The sequence below is a fragment of the Octopus sinensis genome, linkage group LG1, assembly GCF_006345805.1.
Source record: "Octopus sinensis linkage group LG1, ASM634580v1, whole genome shotgun sequence".
NCBI classification, from domain to species: Eukaryota; Metazoa; Mollusca; class Cephalopoda; order Octopoda; family Octopodidae; genus Octopus; species Octopus sinensis.
Window position 1 is genome coordinate 59,306,431 of NC_042997.1, and position 23,225 is coordinate 59,329,655.

The 23,225-nt window shown below is 35.9% G+C and overlaps 1 protein-coding gene across 1 annotated transcript; it reads left to right on the forward strand.

Moving 5' to 3' along the window:
* Nucleotides 1–678: 678 nt before the first annotated feature.
* Nucleotides 679–21,917, forward strand: LOC115216099 (proteasome subunit alpha type-7). Its single transcript, XM_029785345.2, has 6 exons — nt 679–911; nt 3,288–3,414; nt 7,433–7,557; nt 9,715–9,837; nt 12,268–12,450; nt 21,712–21,917. The coding sequence occupies exons 1-6, from the start codon at nt 810–812 to the stop codon at nt 21,799–21,801; spliced, it is 750 nt and encodes a 249-aa protein (XP_029641205.1). The 5' UTR covers nt 679–809; the 3' UTR covers nt 21,802–21,917.
* The last annotated feature ends 1,308 nt before the right edge of the window (nt 21,918–23,225 follow it).

A 23,225-nucleotide genomic window follows, 5' to 3' on the forward strand; every position in this document is an offset into this window, starting at 1 on the left:
TTGCTACTATATTGTAAACTATTTTTATGAGATGAAAATGATTCAAATTTATTTAAATAACATCTCCAACGTCAGTTGAGAATGGCGAAAAAAATTTATTTAAGTTCAAAAACCGTTACAATTCCAAGTGTTGAAGCACCAACTTAATAAAAGAAAAAGGATGTAAAATATGAAGAGAAACAATTTTAGTTTAGAAGAGATTTTATTGTAAACATAATATTAAAACAAAGGATTATATATAAGGTTCCTCGTGGCATAGTAACAATTTTTAATTTATCTTCCAATCCAATTTGCTTCCATTATGAAAAGAAAATTGTGTCCTGAATGAGTCATTGCAAAACATCTAAACAATAACTCTTAGGAATTTAACCCTATAAAAATCTAAATTTAAACTATATTTCATATTTCTGCTGTTGCCCGGAATTAGTGAAATTTAAAACAGATTTTCATCTAGCATCAAAGAAAACTCATCTACGTTTGACTTCGCTGAGTCACGGTGAACAGTTTCCACTGTAGCAACACTACGGATTACAAAAGAAAAAAAAAAGAAAATAGCATTTTCATTTTTAATTTATAATGTTAGTTATATTTAAAATTAATATTTTTCGTTAATTGTTAGTGTATAAATGATAAATATTTCGAGGAAATTTTATTCTGTGACAAAAGAGGTCTATTAATATTAACTGCGAAACTATTGTTAATGGCGGTACGCTGTATTTAGCACATTTGATATTGTAACTGGAAACTAATACTTCGAAAAATATTGTAAAACAAAGAGAAAATTCACCTTACATTGTTGATTAATAAACATGACTTCTCGTTATGATCGTGCAATCACTGTCTTTTCGCCTGATGGACACTTATTTCAGGTTGATTATGCACATGAAGCGGTGAAAAAAGGTTCCACGGCGGTGAGACGATTTTTTTTCTTGCTTTGTCATCATGTCAATTCATAGAGTAAAAACAATGTTAGGCACATCTGTATTATTTTAAGACAATTATCGCAACTATTTGAGCTGAATACTTTTTTTTATATGAAACTTCTAGTTACAGCCTAAATTATGGTATTATTTAATTAGATTGTATTATAAAAGTAGCCTGTGCAGATTGATTTCTTTTTAAATAGGTACATGATCAGTTATTGCAGGGAAGAAAATAAAGTCAGTTGTACCGGTGTACATTACTTATATCATAAGTAAAAACAAAAATGAAAGGTAAAATCAAGCCCAGTTGGATTTTGACTATACGAGAGACGATTCTTATTACTACAAAGCAATTCCTTCTCTGTCATTTCTATATATTAACGAAAAGTGGATGCTTGGTGCATTGCCTAATGTCGTTTTAATATCATTGAGTACGTTTTCAAAGTATTGAAACAAGTGTATCTCTATAAACTTATTGCACATATATGTATGGCCTTTTATTTGTACAGCCTACGGCCTGCACAAAAAGGGAAAAAGTTCAAACTTTTGGTTTCCTAAAGTGCTTTCTCGTCCTGTACTTGTGAAGTCAACGAGGGACTCTCTACACGGGTGCTGGAACTATTAAAAATTGCAGCCAAATCTGCCTCGGATCACATTCTATCGTAAGGAGGGATATATTAGCGTAATTTTAGACAAAATGGTCACGACTGGAACACCTTTGATCATGTTTTACTCGATCAGGATTGACGTGGGGTTCAATCATAGCAACCTAATACTCTAGGTAATGTTAGAAAGGTTGTTTCACATTTGCCTACCTATCATATTCTGTTTTTTTTTTTCTACTGCCAAGAATTCAAGAGTTTTTGAGACAGTTCTCTCCAGCAAGTAATTGTTGATTATATCTGATTAATTTATTTGTTACATTAGTCGATATACATATAGAAATATTAGTCTGATTGTACCTTTCTGAGTCGATCTTAATGGCAGCAAGAATTCTCTAACAGTGCAAAGCAGCTGGAAACTATTAAACAAGTTTTCTGTCTTATGTTCGAAGATTTTATAAAAAAAACAAAAAAACTTAATCTTTTTAGCCTAAGAAGAGATATCTGATTAAAAGCTGCTTGTCAGATTGGCAGTAATTAACACACCAACCACTATTTCATAGATGCATTGTCTCTTCTCTTATTAGAACTACATCTGCTCTGAAATAACAAGCTGTGTACTATCTCCATTTGAATACCCTTAATGCCTCCACCTCTTCGCCTCTCATCATCTTTACTGTGTATCCACTCTACAAACTCCACAACACATTTTAGAGTCTGATAAGCCATTAAAAAAAAAGCTGTTATTTATGGTGCCTTCTTGGTTGTGTGAAGAATGTAGAGGAGTTACCAGGAAAAAAAAAGGATTGGTTCTGTGTAGCCTGTATGATGTATGTGTTTTAACTGTATAATCATGAATACAGTAAAATATGGTGCTTTTAATTTCGTTTTAGTTTCTGTTTTGATGCTGCTAAATGCGATCAAGTCCCATTAAAGATGTTTTGATGGTTTCTGTTCATGATAGATGTATAGTTATAGTAGGAGCAATTGAAGCTGCATGTTGAAAGGATGAAGGTACACAGGGCAGTACAAATAGTGTAGTGTTTGTGTATGGGTATAACTTGTTGATATAGCAGGTAAAAGAGTAAATAGATAAAATGGAAGAAATTGAGTCCATAATTACACCAACATCACTTTATGAAAAAAAGCACTGAAGGAAAGAAATTTATACTAGTTTGGACTTATAAACACATGATACCACCTATAAAATATCTGCCAGATTTGTTGCTTTATTACCTGTTTCTAGTGCACCTCTTATTTTGATAATGATAAATCCAGTGTTAGTGACCCAGGTAAATTTCTGTCAGCATGGTAATTGTATATCCAAGTAAGACACAAAAGAAAAAACAAATAATTGTAATTATGATGTGAAGATAAGGAAAGTAAGAGAAATTGATAATTCCTCTTTGTTAAGATAGAAAAAAGATATCTTTTTATAAAACAGTACTTTTTGCATAAAACCAATTTACTAGACTCTTAAATTTAACTGGCAAATATTTATCTTACTCAGAGAGAAAAAAGTAAAATTTGATCATAGATTTCAGATCATAAGAATTTCACAAATTTGAATCTCTACTCCCTGCTTCTGTTTCACTTCCTTATTCAATGTTACTGTAGAATGAGATATTATTCTTAACCTTTTTGTGATTTTAAACCTTCAAATAAAAAAATATATGCTTTATCGAATTATAATTTATTATATTTTATTAAATATCTTCAGAAATTAGTTAATCTTTTATCTAATTTTTGTCTTTTTTTATAGGTTGGTGTCACAGGAAAGAACATAGTTGTGCTAGGTGTTGAAAAAAAAGCTGTTGCTAAACTACAAGAGGAGAGAACCCTTAGGAAAATAGCACTACTTGATGAACATGTTGCTATGGCATTTGCAGGTTATAAACGATAATCTTATATCTATTTTAACTTGTTAGAATGAGTAATATTAACTTTGAAAAGCTGGGTATTTCAGTATAAATTGTTAAAGAATTTATTATTTGAATGAATTATGGGGCCATTTTTATTTTCAGTCAAGCAAACTGAAAAGAGATATAATTTAATGTTTGTGATTTGGTTTGACTTCATGACCACCCAATTTCTGTAAATCTTGTCTAGTATTTTAATCATTTATGTAATTATAAGTTATGAAATGACAACTTCAGAAACTGGTTGACTATTAATATTAAGTGTTATTACTCAAAACATATTTCAATTGACTTAAACCAATAAGTTAAGCACACTTTGATTCTAAATGTAACTTTGCATGCAAATATCTGAATTTGTCCAGCTGTCCAACCTATAGCTATACAGATGGATTTTTAAAAATCTTCTGTAAATAGAAATTAGTGTCTGCTTAAAAATATACTGATATTACCAACATCCAAATTATAGTTACTATTCTCCTAACGAAAAAAACAAAATGATTGCAAATTGATTGATAAAATGACTTGTTGCCTGTCCTAGCGTAGCAGTTTATACAAATTATATATTGAGAATCACAATCTGATGACCATAAATTACAGTATGTATCTTGTGGAATTCAAAAAATTCTTGAAGAATTCATTCTAATATAAGCTGCTGACTTTGTCAGATCAAACAATTTGCAGGAATAAAATTTTTTAGTGTCTTTTAGTTATGCAATATAGTCAAAGGCATGATAAATGTACATGGAGACACATGTAAATGGATGATAAAACTGGGTGAAACAGTACTACAAGTATATGGTAGAAATTACTCATTGTAGATATAAATTGAAAGAAACCTGTCAAGTAATAATTAGATCAGAGTTAAGAATGTTAAACTTTAAAAAAGATACATTAAACACAGGTTCAAGATATGTAGAGAAAAATGAATGCTGGAACATTATTATTCTGCCAGAAACAGTAGGATGTAGGGTTAAATGAATGTGTTACAGTATTTAAAATCTTTTTATGTTCTGAGTAAACATTCTACTGATCCTGACTGCCTTTAAATCTTCTGAAGTCATTGAAATTATAGCAAAATTGTCTACACTTCTCCACCAGTATTTGTATGCTTTGTGCTGAAATTTGGAATTATTTTTATGTATCCTTTTAAAATCATATTTGTATCCAATTTTCCTATTTTGAAATATTCAGTAATACTTATTCTTCTATACTTATTAAATATTCTTTAGGTGCAGACATGTCTGTGTGGTAAGAAGTATGCTTCTCAACCACATAGTTTCAGGTTTAGTCCCACTATGTAACGCCTTGGGGAAATGTCATCTACTAGAGCACCAGGCTGGCCAAAGCCATGTGTGTAGATTTGGCAGACAGAAACTGAAAGAATCCCATCTTAGATATCTATACAGGGTGCAAGGAGTATTTGAGGACAGTTTTGGTATACAATAAAACAACTATATTTCAGCATAAATGAATATGTATTTGAATAAACATTTGTGCAATTAGTCTTGATAATGATTTTTTAAGCAAATTATTCTATGAAACCGCCTTCAGCTTTGATGACTGCTTCAATGCAGGACCGAAACCACTGGCATGCTGACACTGTATGGTCCTTATTCATTTTGGACATCACCTGGATAATGGCAGCCTTCAGTGAAGCTATGGTATTATGAGGATGACCATTAGTCTCCCTTTCAACAGCACTCCACATGTAGTAGTCCATGGGGTTCAAATCTGCTGAGTTGGGAGGCCACATATTAGGTGTTACATAATTGTAAAGATTGTCTGACAACCATTCTTGGGTGACTAAGGCTTTGTGAGAAGGTGCTGAGTCTTGTTGAAACACATATGGCTTTCTATTGCATACTTCATCAATCCATGGCTTGATAACAGTTTTGTAGTACCTCAGTGTATCCAGCAGCATTAATTCTAAGATCCTGTGGAAAAAAGTGGGAGGCATCACATGACCTTTGCTACACACCACTCCTAAAACCATCACAGTTGCTGGAAATTTTGTGTGCATCACTCTAGGTACTTCAGAAGGATCTGCACATAACCACCTGTCATTTCTTCTGTTAGACTTTTGAACCTGGTCAAAGTTTTTTTTTTGTCAAAGAAAAACCAAAGCATGCTTTGTTTATGAGGGTTTTTCACTTTGCTAAGTAACCATATTGAACAGATGAGACAGTTTGTCTGTGTCTTTGCAGATACAAATTGGCCTTTCCTCATTACATAGGACTTCTATTGAATATCATGATGTACCACAGTTCTGATAGTCCACTCTAACACCCGAAGTTCTTTGGCAATGGACCTCATTGATAATGTTTTGAACATGTGGTATAAATTCCGGTGTCCTTTTAGTGTCTGAGCATTGTAAATGTTTTTTTTCTCTTTGTTATAGGTGAAACATTACCATCACATTCCTCCAATTAAACTTTGTGTACAAATGATCTTGCAACATTTAGAAAGTTGCTAATTTCTAAATCACTAGTTTGCATGTATAGCAACTATGACTGCATGTATTTTCATGTTTTGAGTTAGCATGATATCTTGAAAGGGTTATCTGAAAAAAAAAATGATACATTAGATAATTTGAAGGTGTAATGAACTAAAAACAAAATGTCCTCAAATACCCCTCACACTGTGTGTGTGTGTGTGTGTATGCATATATATATACACACACACACACACATATATATATATATATCCTGATCGTCATTTAACATCCATGTTCCATGCTGGCATGAGTGAGACAGTTTGACAGGATCTGATGAGTCTAAGGACTGCATTGTGCCACAGTTTTTATGGTTGAATGGCATTACTAATGCCAAACATTTTACAATGTGTACTGGCTAGCTTTTTCATGCCACTGACTGTAGTGATGTCATGATGCAGCTTGCAAATCCTGTGGAGGGAGTCAGCTTTATACTAGAAAATGAGAGGTTTAAAGTAGATAACCCTTCAAGTAGAAGGGAATAGGAAAGAGCAGGTTCTTGTTGTGGGGGAGCGATATGGCTACGTACATTTAGAAGAGAAGATGAAAATGATCAGAAAGAGTTGCAAAAAGACAAAATAAAAATAGTGGTAATGAGGTATCAAAGTGGCCCTTCAAGGTACAAAGTGAGTGGGGACTGAGGAAATAGGAATGTGGGTGGATGGAAGAGCAAAAGATGAGAGATGGGATGCGAAATAGGCATTGGCTGTAAAAATTGGATAGGGTTGAAGGGTGGATGACCAATGATGCATAAGTTGGGGAAGGTAGAGATATGCAGGAGAGAGTGGGGACAGCAGCTTATAGGAGTTGGCGGGGACCATAAGAGCCTGTCCAATGCATTCTAGCAAGGAAAGTAGTTGTAAAATGATGATAAGGATATTATATTTTGCTTATCTGATAGATTTCATTTCTAGATTTTTTCCACATCAATTTGATCACGCTATTATTAAGGCCTTTTTCTTCATATTTCCCTTTATAATAGTATAAAGAATGAAAATAATCATTTTAGCATATACTTATGATGACCTTCTGATTATTTTAATGTCCACTTTTCCACACTCACATGGGTCGGACAGAATTTATTGAGGCAGAAGATCAGCACTAAAAGACTCAATTTGTATGACTGATGTTCATTTACAACTAATGTGATGTCATGACAAGGAGACACAAGTATGCATATACACACACATGCACATCTACTAAATCCATTCACAGGACTTTGTTTAATCTACAGTGATAGTAATAACTCTTGCTCATGGTGCTAAGTGATAGGACTGAACCCAAAAGGCATGTGGTTGGGAAGTGAATTTCTCAACCATACAACCTTGCCTAACTGTGTTGTATGAAAAATGCTTTATATTCAACCATTAATCCACCTACCCATCCATCTATCAAAAAACAAAATAATAATTAATACCTTGCACTGCTTTATCTTTATTTTTCATTTTACATCCTAGATTACTAACTTTTATATTTTTGATTTGTGCTTGAATATAGGTTTGACAGCTGATGCTAGAATATTAATAAACCGTGCTCGAGTGGAATGCCAAAGCCATCGTTTGACTGTTGAAGATCCTGTTACTGTAGAATATATTACAAGATTTATAGCTCAACTCAAACAGGTCAGTAGACTTTTATCTTTCCCTTTACAAACTCACTGCAGCTATTTCTATTTCCACTACTTAGTGGATTATCAGCCTTTCTTTTTATCATACTTGCTGTATTCCTCACTATGACCCAAATGTTTTCTGAATGAAATACTTTTTAACAGCCATGCAAATAGAGGTATGACAGTCAAGTGAACAAGATATTAGATTATCTGCTCATGTTAGTGACTTCAAAATATCTTGCACAAATGATTTCTTATGTATTTTCTGTTGTAAAACCACATTTTTTAACATTGTCCCAGTTTGCTCAGCTGTAACAGTGAGTGTCCTGTCTTGGTTTCATGCCATGAAATCAGAGTTAAGCACTAGTACTTAATGGGGATATTTACATTTATGTCTGCAGAGTATTTCCTTTGTTAGTTTGTCACTAAACATAACTATTTAACTTTTCTCTAGAACATCTTTCTCAATCATGCATTAATACCTACTGTTACACACACACATGCTTAGCTTAAAATCAAGATTACAAACGATGATGAAAAAGTGCATTGCTTTATACATACAAAATGTTTGGCTGCTATGACATTATTGAGTGACTTGAATGTTGTATTAATGGTAGTCTCTCATTAAGAGAAAGATGGTTCTGCATTTTCTTGCTGAACAACCTTTACAGACGATTTGTTTATAGTAATCAGATGTTTGTACTACACATAAGCTCACTTCTGCCATCAAATTGACATTGCTTGTACAGGTGCACAGTGTGCCATATATCAAATATTGAAGTGATTGCAGAGCAACTTAAGATGGAGTGTTTTGCTCAGGAACACAATGCACAAGTTCATGAGTGCAACACCCAAACAACTAGGCCATGCATTGTACTAAATGTATATAATGTTGTATTGAAAGGGATCGTTTAGGTGGATAATTTTGTCAAATATTCAGCTATAAATAAATGGCTCTCTAAAAGTCTGCTGAGTTATGAGGCTAGTATACTTTTACCCTTCTATACTTTAGTACTGTGGCTTCCCACTGGAAATGTTTTGACAATGATTCTTAAGTTAAGAGAGGAGTTAAATATGTTCTTGTAGACTCTAAAAAGAACTTCAAAGACATTTATTAGAGTCTTCTTTGAAGGTTACATATTTAGCTGACATTTTTGGAGAATTAGATAATTTAAACTTCTCTTCGCAAGGTTAGATGAAAGTCTTATAACATATGGAAGCAAAATCAAATAATTCCTTGAGAAGTTGAATCTTTTGGAGTGTTGGGAGACAGAAGTGGTATATTATATTCACTTTCCAAATCTAAGTTATTGAACAATCTCAAAATATCCTATAAGAAATTGTTTTGCATTTATAGAAGCTGAAGCAAAAGTTTCAGTGCTATTTTCTAGAGGTGGTGCAAGAGAATGTCCTGATGAGCAACCCATTCATAAAAATCAACAAAATTTCAGGACCAGTTCAAGAGGAATAGTTCCCTACAATAGTTCTTCATTCCTCAAAAGCCCTATCTTGATATTATAGGTCATGCATTCAAGATCCTTCTTTCCTTTGCATCTACGTATTTTTGGGATGTGGATTTTCTTCACGTCTCTACATTAAATCAAAGAATAGAAACTTTGTTAAAATGTACTTTAGTGTGAACTCCTCCAAAAATAGATGACATTGTAGCCACCAAACATACTTGAAAATCATCTTCATCTTTAAGCAGTATTAAGCATTGGGATTTTGTCAGTATGTATTTATGCATTTACTTATTTTAGGTTGCATTATTTGATGTTTAGCTGAACTTGTTTTATTTCATATCAAATGATCCATCAGAGTATTCAGTAAATCAAAGTGGCTCATGATAAACTACTTTGAGAATTCTTCTTGAAATGGCATCTGCTTTACTTGCCAGGCCTCACCTTCTCTGTTTATTGATTTGACTGATGTAAATTATTTAAATAATTTCAAATTATTCAGAACTAAACCAAATTCTTACACTGAATTAATAAATTCATTTGTAAATGTTGTACATTCCTATATCTACATTTGTTGTTCATCTGACCAGTAATCTTAAAATTTCTGTTTTAAACCTCTAGATCTTTTTTTTCCCTGCATCTTGAATATTTAAGTTAGATTTGCTTGAAATTATTTAGTTTTCTAATTTCTCTTTGTCTTATATTACCAGAAATATACTCAGAGTAATGGCCGTCGTCCATTTGGCTTGTCTGCTCTAATTGTTGGATTTGATTATGATGGCACACCCCGTCTCTATCAGACTGATCCTTCAGGAACATATCATGAATGGAAAGTAAGTAGGTTTTTTTTATTTCATTTACTTTGTAATCCAGTGCATTTAATCCATTTGTTTTTGAAAAGCCCTAATCAACTCTCCATTCTAACATGCTATTATGACATGGCAAATACTGATTGTAGAGATGTTTGATCAAAATTCTTTCTGTGATTACCCTTTACTTTTGGAAGGACATCTTGTCCTATGTCATAAGGCCTAAAACATCTTGTCCCCAGTTGAAAGTCAATATTACCAATGGAGATTTTGCTGTTTCACTGAGTAGTAAAACATCTAATTGAATAAGAAGTTCCCAACCTGTGGATCACCACCTAAATTAAGTCATTGTCATTACTATCATCATTTAACATCTGTTTTTCATACTGTCATGGGTTGGATAATTTGACAGGAACTGTCAAGCTAGAGAGCTGCATCAGGCTCCATTGTCTGCTTTGGTATGGTTTCTATGGCTGGATGACCTACCTAAAACCAGCTACTTCACAGAGTATACTAGATGCTTCTATATGCTACCAGTACTGATGCTTTTTATGTAGCACCAACACCAGTAGGGTCACCAAGTTGAAAATCTCTCAGCTGGGAGAAGGAATAGAACCGAGGGAAATGGCTTTGTGCCAGGTTAGAGATAGGATAGGGATAAGTGTCTTACTATAGAGGTGATATCTGGCTATCCTAGTAGGGAGAAAAAAAGGAGGGATCATGTTAGAGAGAAAGATAGAGAAACAGTCAGAGTGAGAAAGAAATGATGTTGGAAATGCATCAGGACTTACCCACAGGGTACAGTGGGGGAGGAGAAGTGGTACAGAGGGCACAGAGAGGGTTGTTCCACAAGAGTGTGAGGAGAGATGTTTAAGGATGGGGAAGAGGTGTCTGTAGCAAGTGATGGTGAGAGAATTTGGAGTGGCTGGGAGGTGATTAAGGTAGATATGTGAAGGCATGGAAAATGTGTAGATAGGCACATGAGTGGCCTGCAGCAGGTGGTGATCATGGGTGGTGGACTGTGGGGTATTGAGAAAATGAGTTGCAGGGGAAATAATGACAGTGGACAAATCATGTGATGGTAGGAGTGACATAGCTATAAAGGAATGCTTGTATATATGAATGGCCATACTTTACTTAACTTGCCATGTCTTCTCAAGCACTGAAAATTACTAGAGTCCAGTCCCTTGTTATCTCTGTGAAGCTCAATGTCTGAAGATCATTTCTTACCACTTTGTTGCATGTCTTCCTGGGTCACGCACTTCCACAGGTTCCCTCCACAATTAGAGATCAGCACTTCCTTATGCAGTTGTCCTCATCCATATGCATCTTATGATCATACCAGTACAGTCTTCTCTCTTGCACTCAACATCTGATGCCTCATACCCAATTCTTCTCTTAAAACACTTACACTCTGTTGTACATGCACACTGACATTGCACATCCAGCACAGCATGCTAGTTTTGTTTCTTTCAGGCAATCGCATGTCCTCTGCAGTCACAGTCCATGTTTCACTGCTGTGTGCACAGGTGTCATACAATTTGCCTTTCACTCTGAGGGAGAGGCCCTTTCTTACCAACAAAGGTTGTAGCTCTCTGAACTTTGCCCAGTTTGTTCTTATTCTAGCAACTATGCTCTCAGAGCATCATCATCCTCTGCTAACTTGGTCGTCTAGATAACAAAGTTATCTATTACTTCTAATTCCTCTCCCAGACATTTGAGGAAGTCTATTATCTGTACATTCTTAGTGTTTATTGTACCTGCACATCTGCCACACACAAAGACTACTGTCTCTTTTGTGTTGTGTCTAGGGAGAGTAATTATGCCAATGTTATTAATTCCTCTGTGTATAAATCTAAAAGGATCATGAAAATAGAACACTGGCTAAAATATTCCAGAATATGTTTTATGCAATATGCCACAAGCATAAGGGCTATAACACTACATTTATTACAAATGAAAACTAAGGAATATTTCCAACAGTATCAAATGTTACATTTGCTCCACTGGATTATATTAAAAGATGAGATTCTGGATGGTTATTGATTTTACAAAATGAGTTGTAGAGAATTATTAATTTACTAAAATGGATTGCAATAATAAAAATGTTGGAATAATTTGTTTTCGTTTTATTATTGTTTGTAGGTGTTAATAATGATGTTGGTATGGTTAAAGAGGGTGAGCTGGCAGAATTGTTAGCATACCGGGCAAAATGCTTAGCAGCATTTCATCCATCTTTATGTTCTGTGTTCAAATACTGCCCAGTCAACTTTGCCTTTCATCCTTTTGGGATTGATTTAATCAATTTGCCTCTTCCCCCAAACCTGCTGGCCTTGTGCCAAAATTTGAAACCAATAATGATGTTAATATGGTTTCTGTAGTTAGTTAAAACGATATGAAAAAACCCAGTAGCAGCAGTATTCATTATGACCATTATGTATTTCTTCCTTCTAGGCTAATGCCATTGGCAGAAGTGCAAAGACGGTACGAGAATATCTAAAGAAAGGATACACTGATGAGTTGGCCGAAAAAGATGAAGAATGTATAAAATTAGCTCTTCGTGCTTTACTAGAAGTTGTCCAGTCAGGTGGAAAGAATGTAGAATTGGCAGTAATGCGAAGAGACAGTCTACTTATGGTAAGTTGTTTATATATTTCATTTTGTAGGAGGGTGATAGTTCTAGGATAGCACTAGAGCTACCAGCAGTTAGCACCTTTGAATGTCACCAGATAACTTTTTTTTCAGTGTAATACTTCATTTCAGTAATCCACTGGCCAGACAGTTTTGTCTTGGTATTATCGCTTTGTAAGGACCTTCATAGATCATAGGTATTATCACCTCTTCTTCTAACTAATATAAATTCCCTCAGATTGGTATTTCACTAATCCACTGTTGATAATCTCATTAGATCAATCAGTTGTTATATTCTTAGTTCAATTCACTGATCAAATAACTATAATGTCTTCAATTCATATTTTCTATTGACAAGTCAGTGGTAACATCTCCAGTTCAACTGCCCAGTATTCTTTTAATGGTGACCAACATTATTAAGATATCACACTATTCACATTCAGGACCTTACTTCATTTGTAAAAATTATGTTTCACTGAAGGAAGCACTTAACACTTTCAATTTTAATCAATGTAGCTAAAATTAAATTCCAGGTTAAGACCAGTTAATTGCTACGGTGCCAGTTGTATTGTTTAATTAACTGTTACTAAATTCAAATTTGAGTGAAGGAATTTTGGCTTATTTCTACAGTCTTCTGGGCTAGAGATAGAATTTCTAACTGGAGTTACTGATCAAACATCATAGAGACTTTGTTGAATGTATACTTATGTCTACTGAAAAATCTGGTTAGTACCATGAAACCATTATGGTAGTGAATATCATGACCTGTCTAGTTGTAGAGAACATTGTCTCGAAGAAGTATTTCTATTACTAGTCAGCTTGCAGGATCTTATTCCTCTCTATGTAAAATCCATGGGAGGATTTGATATGGACCCTGTTTGAGAATTTTACAATGCTGTTGTAGATTTCAATAATGAAATATACCACACTGTAGTCACACGTACACGAGGAAAATGCACGTGCAGTTTGCGCAAAAAAAGCCGGCTGGCTTGAAATAATGCCACAAAATAAGACAGTCGGACAAGTTGTTTTGAGAAAATTTGATTTTAATAATGAAATATACCACACTGTAGTCATTACTTGGTTAGTTATTTGTTGAGAACTTCACATTTTGACCAAGGAAACATTTAGTTGATTGTCAGGAATTCTACTAAACTGGCCATCCATGGCCCATTTATATTACTATCCTCAACATTAAAGTGACTCATCATTTATACACAAGAAGTCCTGTATAATTTTTTCAGATCATAAAATCACAAGCTGTGTATCTCACTGCCCTTCATTAACTCTTTCATTACTATATTTCTAATCAACATATGTCCCTTATGTGTTTCAGTTAAATTCTAATATAATCGTGAATTTAGACTGGTTTCATAAAACAACCCTAACTTTTTTTTATTTATTGATACATTAAAGCACTCCACTCTACACAATGCATCCTTGTAGAATGCATGCTAGAAATTTGTTTCAACTGACCATCCACTGGGAGCTTACTTTTTTTGATGAAGACATTCACAGCAACTGCCTTTCACAACCCTTGATTTTTCCTAATTTATGGAGGTCAGCTGAATTCAGAGGGATACCCCTCTGGCAGGCTTTAGCTTTTCTCCCTGCAGTTGTTTTTTTGCACACAAAACTTACCCTCAACTGTGTTGCTACTTCTGCTCGAAACTGCAGATGGCCACATAATTTTTCAGCCCCACCTGATTTTGTATATAGTATAAATGCATTGACAATACTCATGTTTATTATATACCAAACCGGGTATTACCACTATTTATTACCCAGTCTACCAACCAAGTAATAGCTCATTTGTTTCAGCCCATCTACACTACCCATAAGCAGATAGAAAATAGATTTGCCTCTTATCTCTATATATACATATATGTACATATATATCTATATATGTATATATATACATACAAAATTTAGAGGAATGACCACTAAAGTGGATACCCTTTATGCTAAGCATAGACGTCAAATCGCCATTATCATGAAGAACATATTCTTCGTGGTAATGGCGATTTGACATCTATGTTTAGCATAAAGGGTGTCCACTTTAGTGGTCATTCCTCTAAATTTTGTATGTAATACAATTTTTAATCTTCGGACTTTTTGAAATATACTAAGCCACTGGTTTTAATTGATTAATATCAATTTCTACCCTTATTATTTAATTTTATTTATATTATTAAGGATGGGGAAGAGGTGAATATATATATATGTGTGTGTGTGTCTGTATAAGTATATAAACATATCTATATACATATATGTATATATATATTTATATCTATAAATATGTATATATGTGTGTGTGTATTTATATATATATATGTGTGTGTATGTATATATATATACTTGTATATAAAGTTAATCCAAACATGAAAACACAAAGAGAAAGCACAACAATGCGAGGACGTGGAACAAATATAGTATTATTGGACGCTCAGGAAGGAAGGGAAGAAGGAGGGTTTTACGCTTCGAGCGGAGCTCTTTGTCAGAAACATAGGAAAAAGAAAGATCCAGAGAAGGGAAGACGACACATGTATATAAGTATATTTATATATATATATATATATATATATATATATATATATATACATACATACATATATATATATACATACTTGTATATAAGTGTGTGTGTATATATATATATATACTTGTATATAAGTGTGTGTATATATACATATACATATATATACATACGTACATATATGTCTAATATATAAAATCCGTTCTGTTTGTCTGTTTTTGTGCTTGTAACTCAAGTATTGTTCATCTGATTGGGCTGAAATTTTAAACATGGATACATGAGAGAGCTGGGCATTCCGTAATAGTCCAGTAAGGTTGTACTGGCATCATCCACTTTCAGGTGGTGCTTTTTACGTTCCACCAGCATGGGAGCCAGTCAGGGGGCACTGGCCACAGCTATGATATTGGTTTTACTTGACTCAACAGGTGTTCTCAAGCATATCATATTGCCCAACGCATCAGGGGTACTTTTAACTAGGCTGGACATGCATGGCTGCAATCTCACTTTAGTTGCTGGGTCTTCTCAATCACAGCATATCTCCAAAGGTCTTGGTCTCTTGACATGGCCTCTGTGAGGCCAAATATTCAAAGGTCATGCTTCACCACCTCATCGCATGTCTTCCTGGGTCTACCTCTTCCACAGGTTCCTTCCACAGATAGGGAGTGGTAATTCCTCACACAGCTGTCCTCATCCATACGTAACACATGACCATACCAGCACAATCATCTCTCTTGCACACTACATATGATGTTTCTTATGCCCAACTTTTCTCTCAGGGTACTTACACATTATCATGTATGCACACTGACATTACACATCCAGCGGATCATACTAGCTTCATTTTTTTCAAGCCTATGCATGTCCTCAGTAGTTTGCACACATGCATCATACAGTCTACTTTTTATCCTGAGCGAGAAGCCATTAGTTTCCCAGGTTATTCTTAGTCTAGCTGCTACACTCTCAAAGCAACCACCCCCACTACAGACTTGATTGCCTAGGTAGCGGAAGGTGTGATGGAATCTGTTTTCTGTACATCTCCAGTGTTTATTGCCCCTGTGCATCTGCCACACACAAAAACTATCTTCCTGATTAACCTTCCTTTGTTATTGCTGCACCTTTTATGTGTCCATAGCTTACACTGGGTACATCGTATGGAGTTTCTACCCACACCTTTTCTACAGGTCGAGCAGGGCCATCTACCTGAAGGGGTTTGTGGTTTGACAGCCTTCCTACTTACTAAGACTTCAGTTTTTGCTAGGCTAACCCTAAAGCCCTTTGATTCTAGACCTTGCTTCCAAACCTTAAACTTTGTCTCTAATTCTGGCAGTGACTCAGCAATTAGAGCAAGGTCATCAGCATAGAGGAGCTCCCAGGGGCAGCCTGTCTTGAATTCCTCTGCTATTGCCTGGAGGACTATAATGAATAAGAGGGGGCTGAGGACTGATCCTTGGTGAAACCCTACTTCTACTCGAAATCCTTCACTATACTTGTTGTCAACACTCACCTTACTGACAGTATCCCTGTACAGGGCTTGTACAGCTCTTACCAACCACTCATCTATTCCCAGTTTCTACATTAACCACCAGATAAGGAATCGGGGGACCCTGTCAAAAGCTTTCTTCATGTCAACAAAAACCAAGTACAGAGGTTTATCTTTGGCTAGATATTTCTCCTACAGTTGCCTTACCAGAAATATAGAATCAGTTGTGCTTCTGCCTGGCACAAAACCAAATTGTATCTCATCTAGGCTAACTCTTTCCCTAATTAGTTGGGCTATGATCCTCTCTGTAACTTTAATCACCCCTGTAGTTATTTCTATCTAAAGCATCACCTTTACCTTTGTAGCAGTTGACTATAGTGCTGCTATGCCAGTCATTGGATATGACTCCATCATGAACTACCTGGTTTACAATGCGGGTGGCAAGACCATAACCCACACCGCCCGATATTTTAAGCATCTCAGCGGTGATTTCTGATGAGCCAGGTGCTTTCCCTGTCTTCATATCCTTAATTGCTTTATCTACCAGAGTACTGTCTATTCAAGTGGTTAGTCCCTCAATTGGGTCAACCTTTGGCAGACTCTCCTCTTCCCATTCATTTTCCACATTCAGCAGTTTTTCATAATGGCATCTCCAAGCCTCTTTCTTTGCAGAATCATTAAATGCAAGAGCACCATCATCCATGTGGACACATTTCTCTCCTATGACATCACGGTTTTTCTCTCACACACTATCTTGCAATCCAAAATACTTCAGTTCTTTAGTCCTCATGTTGCTGAACATTGGCAAACTCCTTTTCTGCTACTCCCTTGGCTATATATACCTGTCTCCTAACAGGAGAATCTGATACATTCTCCTGCTACCTCCAATTTTCCAGGCCTTCCAATCCTGTTTCTTTGTTCTAATGGCCCTGTTCCACCACCATGTTACCCTAGGTCTGCAAGGGACTTTGCACCAGCCACAGACTTGGTCTGTGGTACTCAGCAAGCTCTCTCATTGGAATTCCCAGCTGTCTTCTATGCCAAAGGAGTGTAGCTCCTCCTCCCTATCATCAAATTTCTCAGTAAGGATATCCCTAAATCTCTGACAATGTGAAAGGTTCTTAAGCTTCCATCTCCTTCTTTTCCAGATCGGTCTGCTTTTTGGCATCCTTCTGGCCTTGAGTCTAAAATCACTAATAACTATTCTATGTTGGTGGGTACATTCTTCACCAAGGAGGGTCTTTGTATTTAAGAGAAACCATGCATCCCGCTGTCTGGTGAGAATGAAATCAATCTAGCTAGCAGAGTCACCTGATTGATAGGTTATCAGGTATCTAGCTGGTTTCCTGAAATTGGTGTTGCAGATCAATAGGTTATTTGCATCGCAAAACTCCAGGAGCCCAGTTCCCTCTTTATTTCTGGTACCAACTCCATGGCCGCCCTGTACACCATGGAAGATACCAGGTTGTTGTCCAACATGCCCATTAAAATCTCCAGCCACAAAGATGAGATCATTGTCACTCATCTTTGAGGTAGCCTGCAAAAAAAGTGATCCTTCTGTTCATTTGGTAGGCCCGCTTGTGGGGCACGGGCAGAGATAATTATAGCTATACCGTTCTTCAAAACTAGCTTGAGTTTAAGTACTCTATCGCATATATACATGTATACATATATATATATGATGGCCATCCACTCATGACCAAGCAAGAACATTGCTGACCTTCAGGAACATTGCACACTCTAGGAGTAACTTATATTTTGCATTTGTGGCTCTGTCGGTGGCTAATGAGCCCTGCTCTTGACAAGCATACATGACTGCAAACATCGCAGACCAAGCTTTCCCCATTCACTACGCCAGCAGTGCGCTTTCAAGCTGCATACTTAAGTTCTTCATGCTGATTACGTGCTCTCTCAAAGTGTCAACCCCTTCCTTAACCTGCCTCCTCCATCTGTGGCGATGATAGGCATTGTTCTCCCAGTCAGTCTCCTGCATATCACAGGCCTTTAATGAGGACTTGACACAGTCCTTAAATCACAGCCTTGGTTTCTGCTGCGGTCTCTTTCCATTCACAAGTTCCCCATATACCATCTGTTTAGAGATCCTGCTATCCTTCATTCAAATAAGGTGTCCAGTCCAACGTAACTGGTGCTTGTGCACCATCGCCTCAATATTCAAGCTATCAGCTGTCTTCCGTACCTGTGTGTCTGGAGTTTTTAAGGTCCAGCCAACATTCCAAGGACCCTTACATGGCATTTGTAAAGGGTCCATGTCTTACATGAGTAAAGGAGTGATGTGAGTACACGTGCACGGTACACAGCAATTTTTGTTTGCCTTGTGATGCCATGCTAGGACCAGACATGAGACTGAAGAGACCGGAAGGAATCAGTTACTCTCTGCAGCTTGAAAGATATTTCGTTATCCAGGGAGCAAGAACAGCTGAGTGTGCTGCCCAGGTAGACAAACTTGTCTACCACTTTCAGAATTGTTCCTTCAACGAAGATAGCTGGTTCCACATATGGATTTCCTGGTGCAGGCTGGAACGTTACAACAGTTTTGTCCAGGCTAATGCCGAGTCCAAATGCCTTTCAAGAAGCAGAAATACGATTCATAAGTATTTGCATGTCATCCACTGTATGAGTGACTAAGTCACAGTCATTTGCATAAAGGAGGTCACGAATAAGAGACTGGAGAACTTTTGAATTGGCAGCAAATCGGTGCAGATTAAAGAGGCAGCCAGAAGATCAATATCTGACATATATTCCCAGAAAGCTAACCTTAGCAAAAGCATGAGTAAAAGCAGCAGCAAAATACAAAGAAAAGAGTGTAGGGGTAAGGACGTCACCCTGCTTGACACCATTCTCTACTGGAATGGGTCCCGCTATACCACCACCAACATTGACCCAAGCTTCCATCCAATCATGAAATGATTTAATTATAGATACAAAATGATCCGTACATCCAAGTTTGCCAAGTATTTTCCATAGAAAGGCCCTATTTACTGTATCAAAGGCCTTCCTTAAATCAATGAATATCTGGACAAGATCCATATTCTGCTCATAGCACTTCTCCTGCATCTGTCTTGCTGTGAAAATCATATCTATTGTCCCTCTACCAGATCGGAAGCCACATTGAGATTAAGATAGGACATCATTTATGAGACACCCATTCAGGCTGGTTAGAAGAATATTTGCCAGAACCTTGCCAGCAGCTGATAGTAGAGCAATATCTCTATAGTTACCACATGTTGTGTCTTTTCAAGCACAGCAAACTGCCAGGAGTCTCGGTCCCCTGTCATCCCCTCCATAAGTCCTAACATCTGTAGATCCTTTCTCACCACTACATCCCATGTCTTCCTGGGTCTACCCCTTCCACATGTTCCCTGTATTAATTGCAAAAATTGCTCAGATTTTGTCCAAGTATGTGGAAAGCTGCAAACTATCTTTTTTCTCTCTTTGTTTATATTTGGCATAATGATTTGTTTCTGTAGTAATTGCTTCAAACAAATTAAGAAGAAAAAGTAAAAAAAAAATAGTTTAATGGTTTTATTACCTAAGAAAGACTGACTAGGTCCAGCCTCTTCTGAAAAATCATGAAGAAAAACACTTTTCAAACTCTTTCTCTTTTTAAGTACAAATCCATTTTCTTTGTTGTTATCAGAATTATTTTGGGAATGCTGGTTTCCCTCTTGGAAATCAAAATATCATCATCATTGTTTAACACCTGGCTTCCATGCTAGCATGGGTTGAATGATGTGACAGGAGCTAACCAAGTAGAATACTGCACCAAAATTCTGTCTGTTTTGACCTGGTTTTACAGCTGGATGCCCTTCCTAACACCAACCACCCCACAGAGTGGATGGAGTGCTTTTTATGTGGCACCAGCACAGGTGAGGTCAGTTTTGGCATAGTTTTTACAGCTGGATGTCCTTCCAAATGCCAACCACTTTATAGTGTGGACTGGATGCTTTTTATGTGACACCAGTACTGACAGGATTACCAAGTAACTTGCAAGACAAAGAACCTTTGAGAGGGGAGAAGGCATTAGAGGAGGTGATCTTGTGTCAGATGTTGAAAGGTTAGAGTCTGACAGAGACAAAGAGATAGAAACAGGTGTCTTGCTATAGAGGAGGTATAAGAACCTTTGAGAAGGGAGGTGATCTTGTGTCAGATGATGAAGGTTAAAGTGTGACAGAGGGACAGAAACAGGTATCTTGTTCTGAATCCTAATCACACACCATGTTGTTTTGTGTTTGCCATTTTGCTTCATTTTTCCACATCTTCTGTTGAAAATCCTTCAAATTGTGATTTACTCCTTGACAGTATGAGACTGATGTCTATTTTTTTTTTTTTTCAGTATCAAAAGTTTTCAGAAAATGGATGTAGAAAAAATGTGGAAAAAATCTTCCAAAATTCAGATACAATGCTAAATAATGTCAGATACTGTAACTCAGTTGTTTACATAGTGAAATGATGTGTTTTCATGAATGAGATTTGCACTGAAATTATTTAAATATGTATTGGTTATTTTGGGGTTTTGGGGTAGGTTGGTAACATATGCCAAAAAAAAATTCTCCGGTATTTACAGGCAGATTAGTAATGAAAAGGTTAAAAGCTCTCATCAATACAGTTGTCTATAACTCTATGACTCTATGCTCTCAACTACATAGTAAAAAGGCCTTGCCTGCATAAACTTGTACTTTCTTTACTAAACATCTCTGTTTCATAGTATAGCATTAAACAGATATACATCTTCATTTGGAGAGGATGTCCGTCTATCACTGGTAACTTTTTCCATGACTAAATTGAAGCCATTGTTGCATCTCTGTAAAATCTTGTCAATTTCATAGTACTTTTCCTGCATAGACTGATGAATTATATACCATTCCATAGTAGTTACTTGCAGTTAAATAGATTGGGATGTGGAAAGCTAAGTGTCTTTGATGTGGGCACATCTCAAAACTGTTGACAGGATATCAATTTTAACCCTGCCGCCCGATAGTTGTCTAATACTTGTCAGATCCTCTTTCTATTCTCTTTATCTACATCATTAAACTCTATGAAATACAGTATATAGCTGTTTTTTTTGTTTTTTTTTTTACTATATACCATATTTGTATATAATTGAAAAACACTATACACAAACACATTAGAAGAAATAAATGCAGTGACTAAGTGATGGCCATTTGCTCTTGTGGTAGAGTCTTAATATCAATGTTGCTATTGTTTTATTTATTTATTTATTTTTTTTCAGATGATGGAGTCATCAGAGATAGAAAGATACATTGCAGAAATTGAGAAAGAGAAAGAAGAGGAAGCTGAAAAGAAGAAACAAAAGAAATAGTTCAACTCACATCACCACATCAAGATTTTCATCTCCTTTGATCCTTCTTAGTTTCTCTATCATTGCTGAATTACATTTTTTTTCTTGTTTATAAAATTATACAGTTTAACATATGACTTACATCTTGTCTTTTTAAATGTGTGAGGTTTTTGTAACATTTAGACTATGGGCAGATGTTTAGCTAGCTTGGCTACTGACTACAAATTTATGCAATAATCATTGTTTACTCTAGGCAAAGTCATTAACCTACCTGTGTATTTTTTCATTTGGTTGGGTAGAGGCATAGCATGGCCCTGGTTTTGTTTGTTTGTTCCTTCTCGAGCCATGCTTGGCTCATAAGAGCCGGTTTCCTGGTTTTTTGACGTATAGGCTCCCCACCTGGACGGGATGCCGGTCCGTCGCAGGTGAGCTGCAAGATGCAGGAGGAAAGAGTGAGAGAAAGTTGTGGCGAAAGAGTCAACAGAAGTTTCGCCATTACATTCTGCCGGAGCCATGTGGAGCGTAGGTGTTATGCTCATAAACATACACATCGTCCGGTCTGAGATTCGAACCCGCGATCCCTTGACCGCGAGTCCGCTACTCTAACCACTAGGCCATGTGCCTCCACATTAGCCCTGGTTAGGTAAATTAAATTCATACAAACATGCTATAGGAACTTATTTGTCATTCTTAATATTAATGATTTAGTGACTAAAATTTATAAAATGTATCTTTTTTTTTTAAGGTTCACAGTAGTTATATTTAGCTGGACTTCTGTACTTTGACATATTTTTATTTCTAAATAATCCCCAAAATTTTATCTTTGTGATTGAGGTCTTATTTGTTCCATGATTTTCTTTTTTTCTTTTTGTTTTTGTTTCTCTTCATTCAAGAGTTGTTGATAGTTTGTGTATAAATTATCATTACCATTCATGAAATATTTTTTCATAGGCCATGATCTCTGAGTCCTATATATCTGAAGTCCTGCTTATAAATAAGTGCTTTTTAAAAATTTATTTACTGCTAATATTAAGGACTTAAGATAATTTTCTAGCCATTCTTTTATTTTTTCATTGACTCTGTATGAATTTAATTCTCTAAACTCTAACTATTTCCAATATTCTTCTCCATCTATTCCTCATTTACAACTAGGTGCACAGCTCCATTAAATATTAGGTGTTTTTATGGGGAAATTAACCATGTCCTAACACTGGTATAACTCTATTAATAGTTGACACTCTGGATGCTATAACTCTCAAGATGTTTACTTTTCTCTGTTATTGTATATAAACAATAAATGTTATTCATGCAATGATCCAGATATGCAAACTCTTCCATTCTAGAAGAAATATTTTATCTTTGACAAATATCATAAGATTAGGCTATTAAGCATATGAAAGCAGGGAAAGCAACAGGGTTATCAGAGATAGATACTGAGATTATGA

Excerpts from the sequence above, each read along its gene's own strand:
- LOC115216099 (XM_029785345.2), top strand. The coding sequence starts at position 810 with ATGACTTCTCGTTATGATCGTGCAATCACTGTCTTTTCGCCTGATGGA. Across the intron at positions 7,558-9,714 it reads TTATAGCTCAACTCAAACAG|AAATATACTCAGAGTAATGG; the intron begins GTCAGTAGACTT and ends TTATATTACCAG. Across the intron at positions 12,451-21,711 it reads GAAGAGACAGTCTACTTATG|ATGATGGAGTCATCAGAGAT; the intron begins GTAAGTTGTTTA and ends ATTTTTTTTCAG.